General features: G+C 38.3%; 2 protein-coding genes across 3 annotated transcripts; one reads left to right on the plus strand and one right to left on the minus strand.

Moving 5' to 3' along the window:
* Positions 1-8218: 8218 nt before the first annotated feature.
* LOC110616743 (uncharacterized protein At3g49055) lies at positions 8219-11153 on the minus strand. Its single transcript, XM_021759222.2, is given in 6 exon segments — positions 8219-8338; positions 8341-8635; positions 8895-9011; positions 9109-9220; positions 9485-9561; positions 10026-11153. Coding segments are annotated over 6 exon segments (1641 nt in total). The 5' UTR covers positions 11016-11153; the 3' UTR covers positions 8219-8288.
* A 363-nt stretch (positions 11154-11516) lies between these two features.
* LOC110617585 lies at positions 11517-18013 on the plus strand. Of its 2 annotated transcripts, none has more exons than XM_021760483.2 (10): positions 11517-11803; positions 13281-13503; positions 14164-14300; positions 14507-14551; positions 14631-14684; positions 14942-15046; positions 15157-15360; positions 15589-15674; positions 16417-17456; positions 17575-18013. In XM_021760483.2, the coding sequence occupies exons 2-10, from the start codon at positions 13323-13325 to the stop codon at positions 17844-17846; spliced, it is 2124 nt and encodes a 707-aa protein (XP_021616175.1). In that variant the 5' UTR covers positions 11517-11803; positions 13281-13322; the 3' UTR covers positions 17847-18013. The 2 variants fall into 2 exon arrangements, with proteins under 2 accessions (XP_021616175.1, XP_021616174.1); XM_021760482.2 differs by having other exon boundaries at positions 11517-11755.
* The last annotated feature ends 1672 nt before the right edge of the window (positions 18014-19685 follow it).

Genomic DNA, 19685 nt, shown 5'->3' on the forward strand with positions numbered 1-19685 from the left:
CCTCTACATTTATCCCTATCTAATCTTTGAAGATTTTATTCATCAGTAGCTGATATGTTGCCTTGGTATTTTTCAATCCAAAAGGCATAGCCTTATAGCAATATGTCCCATCCTCGATATGAAAGAAGTCTTCTTTTCATCTGACTTGTCCATAGGGATCTAATGATATCCTGACATGGCATCTAGAGATGATTAGTCAAAATCAACCATTTTATTAGTATCAGGAAGGGGATAACAATCTTTTGGATAGGCTTGGTTTAGATCAGTGGAGTCTATACACATTTTATACATCCTAGTGGCCTTTTTTACTAACACATGGTTAGCTAACCACTGTGGGTACATTACTTTCCTAATGAACCCAACCTCTACTAATTTCTCCACTTCTTCCCTCGTGGTTTGTTGTTTCTTCTTTCCGAAAACCCTTTTCTTTTGTTTCACTGGCTTAGCATTAGGGAGGATGTTCAGTTTGTGAGTCATTATCTCGCGATCTATTCTCGGCATATCCGAGGGTTTCCAGGCAAAGCTTGAGGCATGCCCCTGGATTAAGGTCATTGCGGCTTCCTTTTGGCTTTCCTCCAGGCTCGAATTGATGCTGGAGATCTTGTCGCTTTCTTCTTTGAATAATGGGAAGGTCTCCAGTTTGTCCACAGGTTCAGTCCTGACTTCTTTCCTTTCATCTCTGATTTCTATAACTTTAGAGTTTATCTCCTCTAGCTAGGCACATTGTTCCTCCATTGTGGCTAGGTATACAGTTGTGGCCTCTTCCTGTCTTTCCCGGATGATTTTAACCCTTGCCTCTGGTGGGAACTTCATAGTTAGATATCGAATGCTAGTCACTGCTTCAAAATCATACAACATTGGTCTTTGCAGGATGGCGTTGTAACTCAAAGATAACTTCACCACTAGGAATACTGCGTAGTGAGTCCATGATAGGGGTGGTTTCCTTAGAGTGAGGGCTACCTTTACTTTTTCTTCCACTGCTACCGGGGTTCCCCTATTCCTTTAACCGAGGTTCTCTTTATCCCCTTGACTGAGGTTTGGTCCTTGACTGGGGTTTGGTCCTTGACGAGCTATTCCTTGGGTATTTTCATATGCTGGAAGACCCAGTAGGGTAATAGATTCACCTTGCTGCCTTCGTCCACTAGCACCTTACGAACCCTGAAGTTATGGATGACTGCTTCGATGACCAAAGCATCATCGTGGGGCATCTGTACCCCTTGTGCATCCTCTGGGGAGAAAGAGATGGTTATTGGGGAGTGTTCAGTGACTTGCATCACCTCTGCACCACTTTCTTTTTCGTTTCTGCCTCTCTTCTTCCTCCTCCTACTCATACGGCTTCCAGTTCCTCCTACAATCATATTGATTGTTCCACTAGAGCTGTCATTTATTGGTGCCCTGATATGTCTCTTGAGCCTTTCTCCAACTGCACCTTGCTGTTGCCTTTGGCCCTCTGGCTTCTTGACAAAATTCTGAAGATGGCCTCTCTTAATCAGTCTTTCTATCTCGTTTATTAATTGATAACAATCGTTTGTGTCATGGCCGTTGTAACAGCCCGGAAACCGATACCCCTCTGTAACGGCCCGAACCGCCACCGGCGCTAGGATCCAGATCGGCTTAAGGCCGCCGGGACCCGTAGCAAGCCAAACATACATACTATTACCTGGTCAAATCCCATACATGATTAAAAACTTTAACATGAAACCTGTAAAACTGAACATACACCAAGCTTGACCTGCATGCTACCTCATAACTGAAAACATAAACTTCCCCATGCTAGAGCCCTCATCCTCAACTCTAGCTGGGTCAACATTACATACATCAAGCCTGGTTCTCAACTCAACATAAAAACATTACATAACCATGCATCAACAGGGATTAACCAGTCTATAGGGCCAAACACACTCTAATCCATAAACATAAACTCTACTATCAGTTACATACATTATCTCAAGTTACATTACATCAACTTATATTACATGTCCACTTCTAAAACTACTAAACTGAAACATAACTATTACATATACATACAACTTGACTTTACCCTGCTGCCTTTGGACTCTCTCACAGCCTGCAAAACTGGGATTAGGGGAAAGGGATGAGCTAAAAAGCCCAGTGAGTAGAAACAGAGAAAACAGTTCATTAATTACATGCTTTCATGAAATGCGTCATAACACAAGTAAATCACATAACTTGTCCGTCTCGGGGCTCATGCAATATTTATTCCCCACGGACCCTGGTTTCTGAGAGTCTGTCTTTTTGCATGCATCTTTCCTCTCAGAGGATGGACATGACATCAAAAATCCCTCTGTCGGTGCCCGGCTCCCCCATAGGAGCTCACAAAGGCCTGTAACATACATGACATGGTGTCTGATCCACAGAGAGCTCACATGGACTTTCCTACATGTACTTGTCCGGCTCTCAAAGGACTAAGACAAGACTCGTGACAGATATGGGCTATTGAAGTCGCCTCGGTCCACCCTTCCTCTATCAACATCAAATAATGCAATGCGTCATATTCGTGAAACTAGTGCAATCAACCTACTACATATAATCATGATGCATGAACATGCTTTAGGCATTAGATTTTGTGCATAAAAGATTAAGTTTAGTTCTACTCACATCCTGGCAGACGCTGACTGACTCTGCAACTGCTAGCATTACTGGCCTCCTCGGTCCCTCGGGTCCGATCCTACACAGGTGGACTCGAATGAGGTGCCAAACACATTCTAACAACTCATAAACAACTCCCCAAAAACCCCTCTAAACATCACTTAATCATGCATGGAAAACACCCAAGAAACGGCTGGACAGGGCACTTTCGGCGGCACCTTCGGCGGCCGAAAGTCCCTTCCAGAGACGAAACTCGGGTAGGTTCGGCGGCAGGTTCGGCGGCCGAAACCCTAGGACAGAAACGAAAGTCCCTCCTTCGGGGGCACATTCGGCAGCCTAAAGACTGCCTCCCATGCAGGTTCGGCGGCCGAAACTCCTTTCGGCGGCCGAACCTGGTCCCCTCTGGACGACAGGTCCGATTCTGCCAAGCCAAAAAACCAAACTCAACATACCCAAATCCTTACATACTCTCTCCCAACATGCATACTCACTCCCACAAGCATAAAGGAGCATAAACTAACATAAACTCCTCAACACAAACATCACATAACATACATTGGGTATAAAACCCACATAAACCTAAACATGCCATTCTACCCATTCAAAACTCCAATAAACTTACTTAAAACTCATTAAAACATAAAAGGAAGCATAGATCTACACTTACCTCTTGAAGATCGAGGGTTGCGTGATCTCTAACTCGGAGGTATGGAGAATCCAAGCTCCAAAAGCTCCAAGCTCCCAAAACTCCTTTTAAGCTTTAAATCTTCAAACACAAAGGTAGAAATCATGAAAAACTTGAGAGATGGGTAGAGAAAACACGAAAACGACCAAAGGAAGGCATAAACTCACCTGAGCTCGAGAATGGGGAGAAAACTCACCCATTTCCGATCTGAGGGCCTTTTATAGGTGGCCTGGTCGAAGACCTTCGGCAGCCTAACGTGCCCCCTAAACTCATGCATGTTCGGCGGCCGAACTTGACTTTCGGCGGCCGAACCTTGGCTCGTTTAAACAAGACTTTCGGAGGCCAAAGGCGCTCCCGAAGCCTTCCCATGTTCGGCGGCCGAACTCCACTTTCGGCGGCCGAACCTGGCAATTGCCTCCTTGGTCTTTTCCCTTCAAAACTCAATTCTCTTTCCTTTTAAAACCATGAAATCATGTGAAAACATTTTAGAAAACACATTTTACCCCTTCTAGAGAGATCCAACACCTTAGATTCCGCCGGAAGGCAGGAATCCCGATGCCGGATTCTAGCCGGGTATTACAGCCGTGTGTTCTGTGGTATTGACAGTATTTATCCTAGTCTCTCTTGCTTACCTGTACTTTTATAGGCTTAGACCATTGCACAAAATCTTTGTTCTAGATTGCAACAAGCACCTCGACTTTAGATACCTTCAGGGGAGTGATTTCAGCGGGGAGCCAGGGTTGATAAGGTCTCTGTTTCTTTCTTTTTCCATCAGTGTTTGTTCAATGCCTCCGATCCCCGGTCTTGTCTTCTCTCTGACTTGTCTTGTCTCTTGTCCTCCCCAACCCTAACTCCTTCTCCGTCATCTCTAGCAAATTGACTAGTCGTCAAGGTGTCATCCTGCCTTATGTATTTCTCTACCCTTTTCATCAACTTTGACAGGGTAGTAGATGACTTTTTGCACAGCAACCCTAAAAACTCTGTGGAGATTATGCCCTTTTGTATGGCTTCTACTGCCATTCCCTCATCCAGCTTGTGTATCTGCAAAGTTTCAGAGTTGAATCTGGCCACATACTCTCTCAGGGATTTGTTCCTCCTCTGCCTCACGGTTTCTAAGTAACTCGTTTTTCTTTCTGTTGGAACTCCGGCAATGAATCTATTAATGGATACATTGGCCAGGTCTATGAGCTTTTGATGCTCCCCGACTCCAAGCTATTAAACCATGCCCGCGCTGATCTTGTTAAGGTGGTTGGGAAGACTTTACATATTAGGGCGTTCGAATGAGTCTACAACTCCATAAATATATTATAGTTCAAGACGTGCTCTTGGGGGTTTTCCGTCTTGTCATAGGCTGCTATAGTTGATATCATTAACTTCTTTAGTATGGTTTCTTGTTGAACCCGTTTCATAAATGGCGATGAGATTGGCAACAAGGGACTGATGTTGTCTCGTGCTCCCAATTTCGTCAATAGTTACTTTTTCAATCTTTCTAACTTTTGGTCTACATTTGCATCCTCCCTTTTGGGCCTCTTTTCCAAGCGTTAGTTTCTTTCTAACTCTTCACTCTCTGACCTTTCTGTTGGCTCGCAGCCCCATTATTCTCGATGAGCTCACTCACTACCCTGTCTCTAGCTCTAGGTGTCGGCTCATTTTCCCAATGGCCTCTCCGTCTCCATTGTCTGTCCTTCTACTGTTCTGTTGAGGGATTTGATCGTTCAATGTGGGTTGGAGCTCATTGATGTTGAGTCCCTCGTCTTTTGGTGGTGAGTTCAACAGGATACTGAGTCCTCTCTGCTGTAACATTTGTCCTCGCCAGTGGGCAGTCTTCTGCAACTGGAGAGCCATACTTTGCAGTTCTTGGTCAGATAGAGTAGTTCAGGGCTTGGTCTCGGCTGAACTTGGTGAAGGGTTAAACAATATGGGTGGTTGGTTTATTGGGACAGTGGGGCTAGAAAATGAGAACTGTGAACCTTCTAAGATTGAGCTCAGGTCATTTGAGGTGTTTTTGATATGATTTTCGTTGTGATTGGCTATGTGGATCTCAGTAGGTGAAATGAGAATGAGAATGAGAATTCCGATGATGAAAAGATCTCCTTCGTTCCCACTGACGATGCTAATTAATGTCTGAAACCCAATAAGATGTAGACTCAAAATATATTTTGGTAGACTTGATTTATTCCCCTCTCTCTCTCTCCTTCATTTTATTTCTTTTCTCTTTTATCCTCTAATGACGTATAACCGTTGTTCTGCATTCGTACCTTCCTGTTACAGTCCGTAATGCGTCATTTCATATCGTCAGTGCATTCTTTTATATTGTCAGTGGCCATTTAATTTCATTATACGTTAAGTGAACATTATCCCGTGCATAACGAGATTTGTTATCTCACATAATTAACGGGTTATTTGTGATTAGACCGTCCCTTACATGTAAATCTATACCTAGTCCAGCTTATTAAAGTGCGTTCAGGGTGTGGTTATCATTAGATCTAATATAGGAAATTTTACTATTTATACCTGAGAAAAGAAGATGAAACTGTTGAATAATATTATTATCAGATTAAGCCGATAAACTTTGCATGTCGGCGAACTAAGGAAACAGTTCCCTTTATCTATAGATCAGGAAGGATCACCACCGAATAGCTAAAGAAATCACGCAGAGACATTCTGTCTCATCTCCAGCTGATGGTTCCGACTATTCCATCGTATTCCAATCGGTCAAATTCCACTTCAATCAATCTCCACCGTCACACCATCCACCCCAATTTCATTTTGATATTGCCTCGGCCTCCTATACCTAATTTCATTTTGAAGAACATCAAGTGTATAGCTCTTAATTTTGACAAGTTAATATAGAAGGATTCAATTGGGGAAATATACGGGATAACAACTCAATTAAATCAAAATTGCAATAAAAATTGTTCTACACAGGGTTAACTGGCTAAGCTGAGCAACAGAAATATCCCATCAACAGCAATACACAAACAAGTGGGCACAATCACAATTTCCTTGCGGCTGCGAGGAAGAATCGGTAATGCCCCAACAAGTGAGATCAACGAGCAAAAGGATTGGACCCCACGAACATCCAAGACTTTCCTCCTAAGATGAAGATTGGAGGGAAGAAGATGGTTTCTTGAGGGAACAAGAAGACTTGAAGGCCTCAATCTGCGATTGACATTTGACGTAGTCCCCCTTGTTCTCCTCCAAGCATTTCTTTAAAGCCTCGACATCACATGGTGACATTACCTTTTTGGCACCGCTGCTCTCTGCCTTCTCACCCATCGTTTCGAATCCAAGCCAATTTTTCCTCACTAAAAATCCACAGCAAAACCACCAAGACTCAAGAGTTTTTATTTTCTGTATTGCCTTAGGGTTTATTATTATTATTATTATTATTTAGATCAATATTTATAAAAAAAATATTTAATTTTATTATGAATTTATTTTTTACGGAAAATCTATACCATATAAGTATAAAAAAATAAAAAAATTATTATTTAATTCTTATAATATAAAAAAATTTACTAGTTATTTATCAATTTTAAAAAATGTATTAAAATATATATGAAATTTTAAAAAATTTACTATTTCATCTTTTTATTAATTATAACAATTAAATATTATAAAAATATTTAAAATATCCTTAATATTGAGAGATTAATCAGTAAATTTTTTTAAAAAATTAATAATTTAATTAATAATTTTTTTAAAATTATAAAAAAATAAATAATAAAATACTTAATAATAATTTATTAAAATTAATAGAATAGCTAAGCAACGTGCTTTCTAGTAACATTTTAATATATTTTTTAAAATTGAGAAACTAATTAATAAATTTTTTTTATAATATAGAGATTACATAATATTTTTTAAAAAAAAAACTACATATTTAAGATTATATACGATTGATAATGTATAAAAAATAGGATATATTAAAATCATAATATGTGTACACAATATTCAGAAGGTCGTGTGAACCTTTTTATCTTATTTGACCGGACAATAGAAAATTCAATTTATAAGGTATGAGGATCAGACCACCAACCCTTGATCCTACCAAAATCCATAACAAAGGGACAAATATCTTCAAAGGTCGTACTACAACAAGACATTGAATGCGAGCGTGACCGATTTCAATGACCGAAAGAAATTCACTTTGATCCGGTAAACCGAACACGACCTAATGAAATCAGGGTAAGGTGCTGACTTTCAATACATTAATCATCTCTTCGGTACACTATGAACACGATAAATAGAATATGAGTTAACCGGCTCTGCATTTTTAGCTAATTGTTCACTGTTAATGAACCGTCTTGTAAGAGAACATCTCCATCAAGTCCAATGGGACAAGACGTAAAAAGTGTTAGAACAATCAATCCATAACCATAAACCAATATATAATATATATTCCTGATCTAATTTAAAAAAGAGAGAAATCTCTCTCATACTCTCCTTATACTTTCACACGTGGATTTAGAACTTTCTCTATTTTTTTAATACTCTATTATATTTTTTTTATATTTTAGAGATTTTTTCTAAAAATAAAAAGCGGAGGAGGGATTCATATAAATCTTAAAAATATTATCCACTCATCAAACAAACCACTTTTAATTGACCTGTCCATTAAATTAAAACACAATCTAAATATCCGTGTTTGATGGCCCTACTGAATCATAACTCATCAATAATCATCTCAAATACAATTTTAAACTTAGATAAAATTGTAATCAATTTTAAAAATTTAAACTATTATGCTAAAGTTTAAAGAATTAGATTAAATTTTAAAAAACACACAATTATTTAGCTTTTTAATGCCAAAAGTTTCAAATTAAGTGGGGATTTTTTAGTAAACAATTCTTGTCAATAAATAAATAAAATGAAAAAAAAATGAAAAAAAAAAAAGAGAGAAAGGGTTAAGATGAAATATAACGAACTAACGGTGCCTTCATCTGAAATAAGAATGTGACATTCATATAAATTATTCCAAGCTCACACACTATAATGAAGTAAGGCTTGCATTTCTGGTAGCATCCGTTTCACACTCTGGTCTCTTTTATTCGCATTACCGGCTAAACTTTGTTTCAGAGTTCGCCACGGCCAACATATATGCCTCACTCTGCGGCGGCTACGCTCTTGGCTCTCTGCTACTTCTAGTTGTTTCCTTAGCTCCTCAATCCGCTGATGGAGTTCTGCAGCTCTACTGTCAGCCAGCTGCAGTGATTTTTCTGCTGCTGCTTGGGCAGCCATTGCAGCATTTGCAAGTTCTTCTTTCAGTTTTAACTTTCCATTTGATATCTCTAAAGCGGTCTTCGTTCTCTCCAGTTCTTGCTTCAGTATGACAACCTGATCAACCAGCAATGATTAAGCATTGCAGTTTAAAAAATTATCAGGCTTTTGGCATATAGAGAGAACAAAATCTGAAACGGTATATGGAAAGAGCACAGAACAAACAAAGATCTCTCAGAAGTTACAGATGCTAAATGAAAACTTTATGTGCCTGGGTAAACCATGGACCTAGAACTAGCTTATTGCTAATCAGTAGAAAAATCGACACTATTATGATATGAAGGGAAGTTATCTCAAGCAGAGAAATAGAAATTACCACTTTTTCACGTTCTTCAAGCTCTTTTTGCCCCGCTTCAACTTCCAACTCACAGGCTTCCCTCCATCTATCAACCTCTGCCTCAGTTTCTTTTATTTCTATGAAGAATTCCTCTACCTTTTGATGATAAAATAACGAAATCAGTAATGAAAGGAGCACTATTCGGGAATGCACAGGGAGTGGATTCCATTTTTAAGTTCAATAGAAAATTTACATTTTGAGCTAACACCCTCTCCCTTTCTTCCAACTCTTTTATGTATAGTGTGTTTTCTGCAATTTGTTGAGCTTGTTTCTCTGTAAAACTCTGTAGTCGCTCAGTATCTGACCTGGCACCAAAGCAAAAATTGATACTCACCAATGAAGTATGCAAAGCAAGTCAATTTATTCACAGGGGTTTAAAATGTGAAGAACCATAGTGTCTCGTGATTCCTTCTGCCACCTAACTTGCTAAATTTGGATCACGTTTCTTCCCTACATTGGGTCAGTTTTCTCTTTCATATACTTTCTCAAATAAAGAATTATAGTGCAGTAGCATTTGTATGCGGGGCAGGTAAGTAGGAATTGCTGGTTGCAGTTGATTGACAAAATACCTAGACTCTTCCAGCGATCTTCTCAGTTGAGTGATTTCAAGTCGTAAATTCTTCATTATTCTCTCGACAGTTGAGGCCTGGTGAGGAGAACCATGAACATCAGATCAATGAAGAACATGAGCAGCAAGATTGCTTTCTTAACTCATAAACCCAGAGACACGGAGTGCCTGATAGTCCGCACTGGGAACAGCCATCCAGGTAAAATTCATTCATCTGGTAACTTCAAGCTAAAAGCTACGCTAACACCATAAGATTTTGTAACGAGTATTTATGAAGCAAAAACTGAATACCCACTTAGAAAACATCCATATTACACGATCTCCAGTGTGAGTAATGCTTTAGAAATATACGAACAAGTGCATAAAAAGTGAGATTTATTTGAGAGTTTCAGCATAGATATGTTTAGCATGCATACTTCAATTGAATTAAAAGCTTAGCAACAAATATACCGACATCTTTTTAAAAGTGAAAATGGAAAAACAAGCATAATCTACTCTAGAACCAAAAAAAAAAAACTTGGATAATGTAAAATAACACGTACCAGACTAACAACCTCTTCTTCACACTCGCTGCTATCTGATTTAGTACTGGCAGTAGTAATTGCAGGAATGGCATTAGTATTAGCTCCTGAACTCTCCCCTGATTGCTCAGTACTCCCACTTCCCATCATGAAGCCAAACCCTACTTTCTGCAACCCCCTCTCTGCAATTTGCAGCAAAGCCACCCTCCTCTGCTCAGTGTTCCCTTTCAACTTGTTCAAACTCTTCTCTACTGTCTCCTTCTCCAACAAAGCAACCCTTAACAAAGAATTGATATCGCGATTCTCCTCTGTCAAACTCACTACACTATTCTCCAACTCCCTTATTTCACTCTTCTTCCTCTCCATAAACTCAAATACTTTTGATTTTGCGTCGCTTGCTAGCCTTGTAATTGGCGTGAATTCTTTCCAAATTGCTTTTGATCCACTGTCTAGTTCCAGTTCTACACCACCCTCGTCATTATTCATCCTGTCAATCACTTCCTCCTCATCAAAACACTCTATGATTCCGACCAAACAATCTTTCACTGGCCTAAGAGCATCCAAAGTCTTCAACAAGAAATTATTTTTAGCTTCCGCCTCTTTTATCCTCAATTCCAACTCTTTATTTCTCTCCTTGGCAACTTCCACTTCCTTTTCAAGTTCTTCTTTTATTGACGATTCTCGATCAATCGTTTTTGCAAACTCATCTTCCCTTTGTTTAAAAGAGATCTCAAGTTCACGAATTTGTTCTCGAAGAGAATCCCTTTCTCGCGTAGTTTCATTGATAACTATTTTGAGATTGACATTGTGTTCCAATGCCTCGTCTCTCTGCTGCTGAACAAGAAGCATATTTTCCTCCATAACAGAGTATTTTGATTGAAGAGTCTCATAAGACTGGCGGAGAGACTGGAGCTCCAAAAGGTCATCATCGTGATGGTCTATTTGGGGAACAATTGGGGAATCGAGGCCGGTTGTGGCTGGCTGGTTCTCATCGGAGGTGATGGTTTCCATTTGTCCATGGACTTACGAGTACAGGATGGTTAGGTATTTTTGAGACTGAATCCAACATTTAAAACCAACCAGTCAAACGCATTGGAGGGAACGAAGGTCAGGTGACATTGGTGATTCTATGCGCGAGGTTTGGCGGGCAGAGCAGCGCACCACGGCTTTCTTTTTAAGTGCTTGAAATTATAAAATCATTATTTTTTGCTTCAATTTAATTTTGACTCGATTCAAATTTAATGATTGAAAAATATTTTAAAAATATTTAAGTTTAACTAATTGATTTATTTTAAAATTAAATTAAAATGCTTTAATTTAATCTAAAATATAATTTTAATCAAAATATAATTGACAGTTCTATTTTACTAGAAGTGCACTGACAATATAAGGCCCAAATGGATTCTATAGATTGCTACAATATTATAATGGGCCTGTTGGGCTCTTTCCAGAGATCTAACTTGTAATATATATATATATTAAATGCATAAACCTTTTTCGTTTTTACCTTAATACTTTTTTTTTTTTTTTCTTACCATTCGCTCCCTCGAAACTCTCTTTCTTTTTCTTTTTTGTTTCCTTCTTCCTTTCCTAGTTCTCGCCTTCTCGGCCGATCAACTTTCTCCCGGTTTTTCGGCGATTTTTTCTCCCTCCAAAGCGTCCCCTAATATCCTCTTCCGGTGACTCGAATCCCTCCGATCGACGGAGAATTTCTTTTCATCCCTACCGATCTCTCTTTCCTCTCTCCACTGGTACGCTAACCGATCACTCCACTCACTTTTTTTGGCACATAAAGCTCTGTACGTATATCTTCACCATCATGTTTCGATTACAGATCACGCAACGCAATCGCTGGCGAGCTTTTTCTTTTATTCTTTGTTGTTTTACCACTTTGGTTTTGTTATTTTTTAAAATTCATTTTATACGTGTTTAAACCTTTTTCTCTTTTTTAGCTGCGGAAACTAGGTGCACACAGGGTTCTGAATTATATGCTTTATTATATTATTTCTAGAAATGTGAAATTCACCGTCATTTAGGTTAATCATCTGTCTAGGCTCTGTAAATTTCTCTCTCTCTCTCTCTCTCTTTTTCTCTTGTTTTGGTGGATGGGAATTTAATTTTCGAATTTATTCTTCTATGCCATTCGTGCATAATCACATCTACTTTATGCTACTCCAGTATTTGTGATCTGATGCAGAATATATGGCATTTTGCTTGCTTAGTGAATTGCTCCATAAATTTTGCATTTTCCTCGTGTTATGTAGTTTGACAATGCCGGAATCTGTTGTGGCTTTAAAGAGTTGATCTTTATTTGTTTTGTATTGGCAAGTTCTCTTTTCTTTTATTTATTTTTTGTTATTATGGAAGTGTTAATTCATACCCTAGTTTCCATCGTATGAGATTTCTTTAAATGTTGGGTAGCTGCTGTTTACGGTAGACGGAACATTTTGATTGTTTTTGGGTTACACAATGTCGCACCTTGTTTCCTGAAGCTAAAAGGAAGAAGGAAGATAGGCGTGTATTTGCGTGTTTGTGCATTTACTCTATAATAAAATACAATTTAGGTTTTGAATTATCTGTTTCATTCTAATGTTTCTTGTAGAATCCTGAGTTTGACATGGATGTGCCCTCTGAATCTGTCTTATGGTTTGTAGGCAAATGACTTGTTATCAGAATTTGTTTGGTAGAAAAAAAAAACGATGGAACCTTTTATGTTAGTCTAGATTAGTACAGGATGCTGAGTTCAGCTGGGAGTTGTCAGACGTGCAGCTACGTCAAAAAAAAAAGCAATATTAACTAAAAGTTTAGAAAACTTTCAATGCTAAGGCCTTATAATGTGATTATCTTAATGCATGGGTTAACTCTGGAAGTTGGTGGTAGTTAGGATGTGTTAAGAGGCAGATTGGCTATTGTTTATACAGGTGAAATGCTACGAATTACACTATGTTTACATGAATCTTCCTTGCAATGTTCCATGTGAGGCAAACAAATGAAATCTAAGAACTTCTATTTTTCAACTCAAATAGAGAGCAAAGGATAACGTTTTTCAATGAAGAATTATGGTAGTATTTCAAAATCTATAAGATTATAAGGAACAGTTTGGAGACCCTATATAGCTTTTGTTCCCAATTCTTCATTGTGAGATGCTGTCTTCTTCATTACCAAATTAGTTCAAGAAATTGTGACATTGAAGAGATTCTTAACAATTACATCTTTCATTGTGCATTCATCTACCGCCTGTTGAGATTTTAATGCAAGCATTGGTCTTTTGTACAGTGGCTTACAGTGAGCTCCTAGTTTTGGCTTTTCTGTGCATAAATGCCAGTTGCAAAACTCAAGTCCTCAAACAACACAGATGTGATGAAAACAGAGAAGGGAAACGATTCCCTAGACACATTTATCAGGCAAGCAATTGGAAAGGAGCCCTTCCTTTCTTTCTCAAAGGCTGGCGATAGCCCGGTACAGTGGATCCAATTGCTACAGGCTCTAGATCAGCAAGGTACTTTGCTAATTTTGCTACAAATTTAACTGATCTCTCATAGAATTTAGTGGACAATATTTGAGAAGGTGTAATGATGTAGTAAATCCTAGGAATTTTAAGGCTACTACTTTCAGGAAAAAGATATATGAATTAGAAGCTTATTTAGTTTAGAAATTTTATTTGATTCGGTGATTTGTAATTCCTAATTATGAATTGGAATTGGTCAATAAGATTCCTAATCCTAATGTGATTAGGGTTGCAAAAATTCTATAAATAGCTTTAGGATTTTTACATATTTGGTAGATTTTATTTTCACAATCAGCAATTGCTTTGAGCTTATGTGAATGTCTTCATCTCCACATTGAGAATTTGTTTCTTACCCAGTTCCCCAATATCTTATTGGTTCTACATCAGTCTCAGTCCTTGTGCATCTATGATTAGGATTGAGGAATTGTTTCAGTATCTTATAATTGATGGCTTTCTGCAAAGGAAATAATGTCTCTTCCCTGAACTGATGATGTGACTTGAACTCTTTGAGGCTGTTGTGCCTTTGCTTGGGGAAATCGTGACAAAAATATTTTTCATATTCATAATCAATAGGTCTTTTGTCATGGTTATGATTTGGCTCTGTTTGATGTTAATCGCATGCATTTGTTTTATCACCTATACTTCTCCCAGATCTCCCGGGTTGGCCTTTGCTCACTCCTTTGAAGGTGCAGATGCAAAAGTGTGAAAAGTGTTCCCGAGAGTTCTGTTCATCTATTAACTATCGAAGACACATACGTGTGCACCATCGGTTGAAAAAACTTGACAAGGTTTCCTTTCTTCCTTGCAGTGTTTTTTTTTTTAACTGTGGAACTGTTCTATTTATTGTTCTAAGGCTTTTTTGAAACTTGAAAACGCGGGTTTGATCCCCAATCCTGTATCTTGATGTGCTCTTAGTGAAAGTTGCTTTTTTAACTGCCTTTTTCTTTTCTTTCATCCTTTGGTATCATTTTAACATTTGTCTTGCATTTTCTAGGATTCTTCCAAAAATAGGGATCTATTAGGAACTTTTTGGGATAAGGTAAAAAATTTTTCTGCTTTGGAAGTTTGACTTTAGGCCCTTCTCTTTTTATCATTCTCATCAACTTGTTATTTTTCAGCTTTCTGAGGATGAGGCAATGGAAATTTTATCATTCAAGGATGTGACGTTGGAGGTATTTAATTTATATACATCTATTTGCATGAGTAAAACTTCCAATAGTATGTCTGATCTACTGGACATTAGTATCTTTTTCTGAGTTTACTTATTTGATGCATATGGTTTTTGTAATTGCTGTGATGATATTGTTTCTAGGCTTCTCTCTCCCTTCAGTGGCAGAGGCTGTGTGTGTGTGTGTGTGTGTGTGTGTGTGTGTGTGTGTGTTCTGGAGCATTGCATAAGCAATTGTTTCCTTTTTGAATTACCCACTAGGGAGTTCCAGGTTCTTCAATTGTAAAGGCATTGATGGGACTTATTCGGAAACCAGGATTCTCTTCCCTTCCACAATATTGTTTGAGGGCTGGTTCTGCCCTTCTGGTAAGTGGACATGGCTCACTTTGTTCATTGTTTTAGCTTCTAGATTTAACTTGTTTTCATCTCCTATATACTTTATGCTAAGCATATGGCATATAAAAAATTCTTCTCAGGATATTATCCAAGCTAGGCCTTCCAGGTTTCCTTTGTCTTCTGAGGATCTATTCAGCATCCTTGATGATGCAAGTGAAAAAACATTCCTGTGTGGAACAGCTGTATCAATGCAAAAATATATTTTTGATGGGGAAGCTGGGAAGATTGGTCTTGAGATGAAGAATTTGGTTGCTTGCACCAGCTTTCTGGTGGAACAGAAATTGGTACCTTTTTCTTTCATTTTCATCTTTTAATGTTTTGTCATTTTCAGTTATTTACCACAGACATTACTCTCAGAGTTCACTCACAGGAAGTGCTGAATGCAGATATGACTGCTCTTGCTGTTGATTTGATGTATCATGATAACTGTAATTGATCTTAGGCAAAGGGCTTTGTGAAGTATTAGTGTCTATAATGATTAAATCACTTTTTTTTGTCTCTTCTTCATTCAGGTTAAAGCATGGCTTGCTGACAAGGATGCTGAATCTTTAAGATGCCAAAAGTTACTTGTGGAAGAGGAAGAAGCTGCCCAGAGAAGGTGCATCCTATTTTTGGTTTGCTTTTTGGCTTTGTTCTGTAGGCCATTGATATTCCTTGTCCTGTTGAATCTAAATAATAATGTTGTAATTTCTTTTTTCTTTTTTCTTTCTCATGATGAATATTTCTATTTCAATGATTTGAGCGTTAATGAATTAACTTTGGATGAATTTTTTAATTTTGGGTCGGAGCTGCTCATGTTGGTACTAGTTTACAAGGTGGCAAACTAGAGGATCATGGGCAGCCCTTTTGCATTAAAAGATGGTGAACCTGGATTGCATCAGAAGTTTAGAACTGAATTTTCTCAGTTCATGAAACATGCAATTGACCTTAATATTAGGATGCACACACGTCTATGAGAAGAAATGTGGTTGATTGTGTGAGAGGGAGACGCACTAAAAAACTATATATCCTAGACCTTTGGGAGTTCTGTATAATTATATGTATATATATTCTAAAGCATGAGGCGTTAGGAAGACTCTTAGAACAGATAGCACCCTAAAATTCTCAATTGTGTTATTCCTTCATTTCCTTAAGCTCCACGGGAACTTACTTAATCGAAAGCCAGACTGCTCTTTAAAATCTTCTAAGGTAGTTTTTGAATTATGAAAGTGTTTCTTGAGCTCTTCAAGACCTCAGATTTGCTTAGGCTTTAAGGTTTCTTCTTCAACGTAGGACTTATATGGGAAGAGAGTGATTTGCTTGTCTAACTACTATTTTTATATTCTCTAAAATGTCTACAGACAAGCTGAGCTCTTGGAGAGGAAGAGGCAGAAAAAACTCAGGCAAAAAGAACAGAAAACGAAGGAGCACGTACAAGAGGAGCAAGCAAATCTTCTTAAGGAAAGGATTGATAATACAGTGGAGGGTGTGTCTTCAGCTGAGCAATCCTTCCCTTTGACGGCATCTGATTCTGGTATGAGTTGTCTGGAGGCACTGGCAGATCATATTCCCTCATCCTTTGAGTCCTTCGAACTTCCAAGCATGGTTGAAAATGTGGGTTTGGAAATTCAAATTGGGTCTGGCAGTGATCCTGGCACTCGTCATAATGTTGAAAGGCAGACAGTGCAAAGAAATAGTCGTAGGCACTTTGTTGTTGGTCGCTGGCACTTGTCTCCAAAATCACAGTGGAATCATGTGCCAAATGGTTTCCATGCAAGTCAGAATTCTCAGGCATCAAAACATAGTGCCATGCAGAAGCATGGAAATCACAGGGACTCAAAACCGGTGCCTTCAATCAATGGCAACAGGAAGTGGAGCCGAAAATCTAAACCGAATTACACTGAAGATGGTTTGAAAACTAGAGTACAGAAAGAAGCAATAAGCCTGCCAGATCACAACGAGAGGCATGAAGTACTGATTGGTTCTATATCTGTTGCACTTGGAAACTGCAGCCAACAGGAGGGTAACAATGTTGATGGAGCTAGAGACGATTTTCTCTCAGAGCATCAAATACCAAAGGAAAACAGTGTTCAGGATAAGCACAATAGACCTGATTCTGCTCACTGCAACACAAACCGGTCAACAATAAAGCTTTGGAGGCCTGTGAGTAGAAATGGAATGCAAGGTCCAATATCAGTTGACAATGGAGCTAGAGAATCTCATGTGGATGGGGTTGCTGGTAAGATAGATGATTATACCCCTTCAAATGGAAATTGTCTTACTTCATTATCTGTGGGCGATAATAAATGCGGAACAGGAAGTTTCCCACTCCTGCCGGAGTCCTTGCATCCAGGAACTGTGCACTTCTCGTGCCAAGCAGCTAAAGCATTTCTTGCAGAGAGTAAGTGGAATTTTCCTTATACCTAATAGTCCCTTTCATACCATAAAATAACTTACTTTTTGCTGTTATATCTCACTAACTTTTTCTTTGTTCATATAACCCTATAAACCTCATGTAGGGTGGAAGGAGGCAATTGCATCTGAACATGTGAAATTAGTTCTATCTCCAGAGTTAAAATCTTCAGCGGACATTCAGAATGGATGTCTAGTAGATGTAGCTCAGTCGTCAGATATGAAAAAATGCAGTCTTCATGGCAATGTGGAGAATCAGTTGGTTGATGTGGGATCGCACGAGTCTTCAACCACTGGAGCCAGTAAGGCCAAGTTCAGAATAAAACCTGAGAAAGGTGTCAAGTTAAAGTATATACCCAAGCAGAGAACTATTTCCTAATAAAGATGAAGAGAAGGGATTTTGGGAATTTTTTTTCCTTTTCTTTCTTCTTTTGCATTTTGTTATACAAATGTTCCCAGTTTAATTGCCATTATTATATTCTTAGCAGAGGTTCCAGTTTTAACGAAAGTCTGCTGTCAGCCAATTGAAGAAAGCTTTTTCTTTTCCGTCTCTCTCTAAATTTATTTTGTTAGAAAGTGCTTTAGTTGTCATGGCAGATTTACTAGTGCTTTAGCTTTGGCGTGAACTCTCCAAATTTTTTTCTGTAATAAAATTAGTTTTCTAGGTAGTGTAGATTTTCTCCGGAATTTTCCCCCTCAATTTTTTCCCGTCAAAATGGAGTTGCATGTCTATCCAGTCCATCTGCTATATTTTTTTAAATAAGTTTTATTATTTATTTTTAATTTTTAATTTTTAATTTTTAATTACCATTTGAATGGGCTATTCACTAAATCGTTAGCTTTGGCAATACAAGCTTATGTTTCGGCTATCCATTCTGGTTCTTACCAATATTCTAAAGCTATCACCGGGATCAATAGGCTAGTTCATTCTGCATATCTGAAATTACCAATCAAGCTAAACTAGATAATTATGCATTCTATTATTTCAACTAAATTCGTATGAGATAACAATGGTACCAACTACATTTATGCCGGCGCACCACAATATTTTTCTTGAAACAAAAAATTCCTTACTCTAAGAAAAAAATTTTCAACCAACAAATCACCACTAGAGTTTAAAGGAAGCTCCAACGCCACAAGAAAAGAGAAAACACCCATCCAGAGCCAAACAGCTACAACGCATATTAAGGAACAAAATGGTCAACCATCAAACATTGCTCCAGGGTGCAAACTGGACAGATAAGTCATCATCGCTTGTAATAACCATTGAGAAAGCACCATTACTTTGGGAAAACAGTCCCAACGAACAAGTCATCATCACCCTCGGAGTTTAAAAGAAGTTGCAATGCTACATGAAAGGAGGAAACACCCATCTCCATAGCCAAATAGCCACAATGCATACTGAGGAATAGAGAGGCCCCTACCAAATATTGCTTCAAGGGTGCGAACTAGGCAGAAAACCAAAGTAGCCATCAAGCCACTCATCGTCGATGCTCCAAGAAAGGGAACCAGTAACGCTCTTGACTATTTTCGTGTCTTGAAGGTCAGTCATCTATAGCCATCCATAAACAAGGATTGGCTAATGACCTCAGAGATACTTAGTTTTGAACCAAGTTTGAACCTTCTTGTAGCTGTAAAGAATATCATGTAACCATTGAAGCGTAGGACAATGAGAAAGAGTAACTTCAATCTATACAAAAACAACATACAAGCAATGAAAAACCCAAACAAAGAGGAAAAAAAGAAACAGAAAAGACAGCAGTCAAAAGAACCCTCTCTACTAGAAGAATCGTTGTCAGAGGAAGAACTAACAAAATAACTGTGTACACCTCAATGTAGTGGGAGAAAGAGCTCACGGCCATGTCGGAGAAAGGAAAGAAACAACAGCCAAAAGAGAAGATTTTCTCTCTACATTAAATTAAAGTAATCTCTCCTTTCCCTTGGATTTTAATTTAGATCCAATTTATAATAAATCAAAATATAAATAAATAATTTTTATATAAATTTCAATATTTATTTATATTTTAAATCCGTTATAAATCAGATAAAAAAATTTTCCCACTCTAATGCCTACAATAGCTGCCGGAAAGGCCCCCCTCCCGACCTGAAGCCACGTTTTATGTATCTACTCCCAAGGCACCACTAGTACACTTCCCCTAAGCTACACGTTTTATATCTATCAACCCTCAACTCCTCAGACGCTACCGCTTATACACAT

The sequence above is a fragment of the Manihot esculenta genome, chromosome 6, assembly GCF_001659605.2.
Source record: "Manihot esculenta cultivar AM560-2 chromosome 6, M.esculenta_v8, whole genome shotgun sequence".
NCBI classification, from domain to species: domain Eukaryota; kingdom Viridiplantae; phylum Streptophyta; class Magnoliopsida; order Malpighiales; family Euphorbiaceae; genus Manihot; species Manihot esculenta.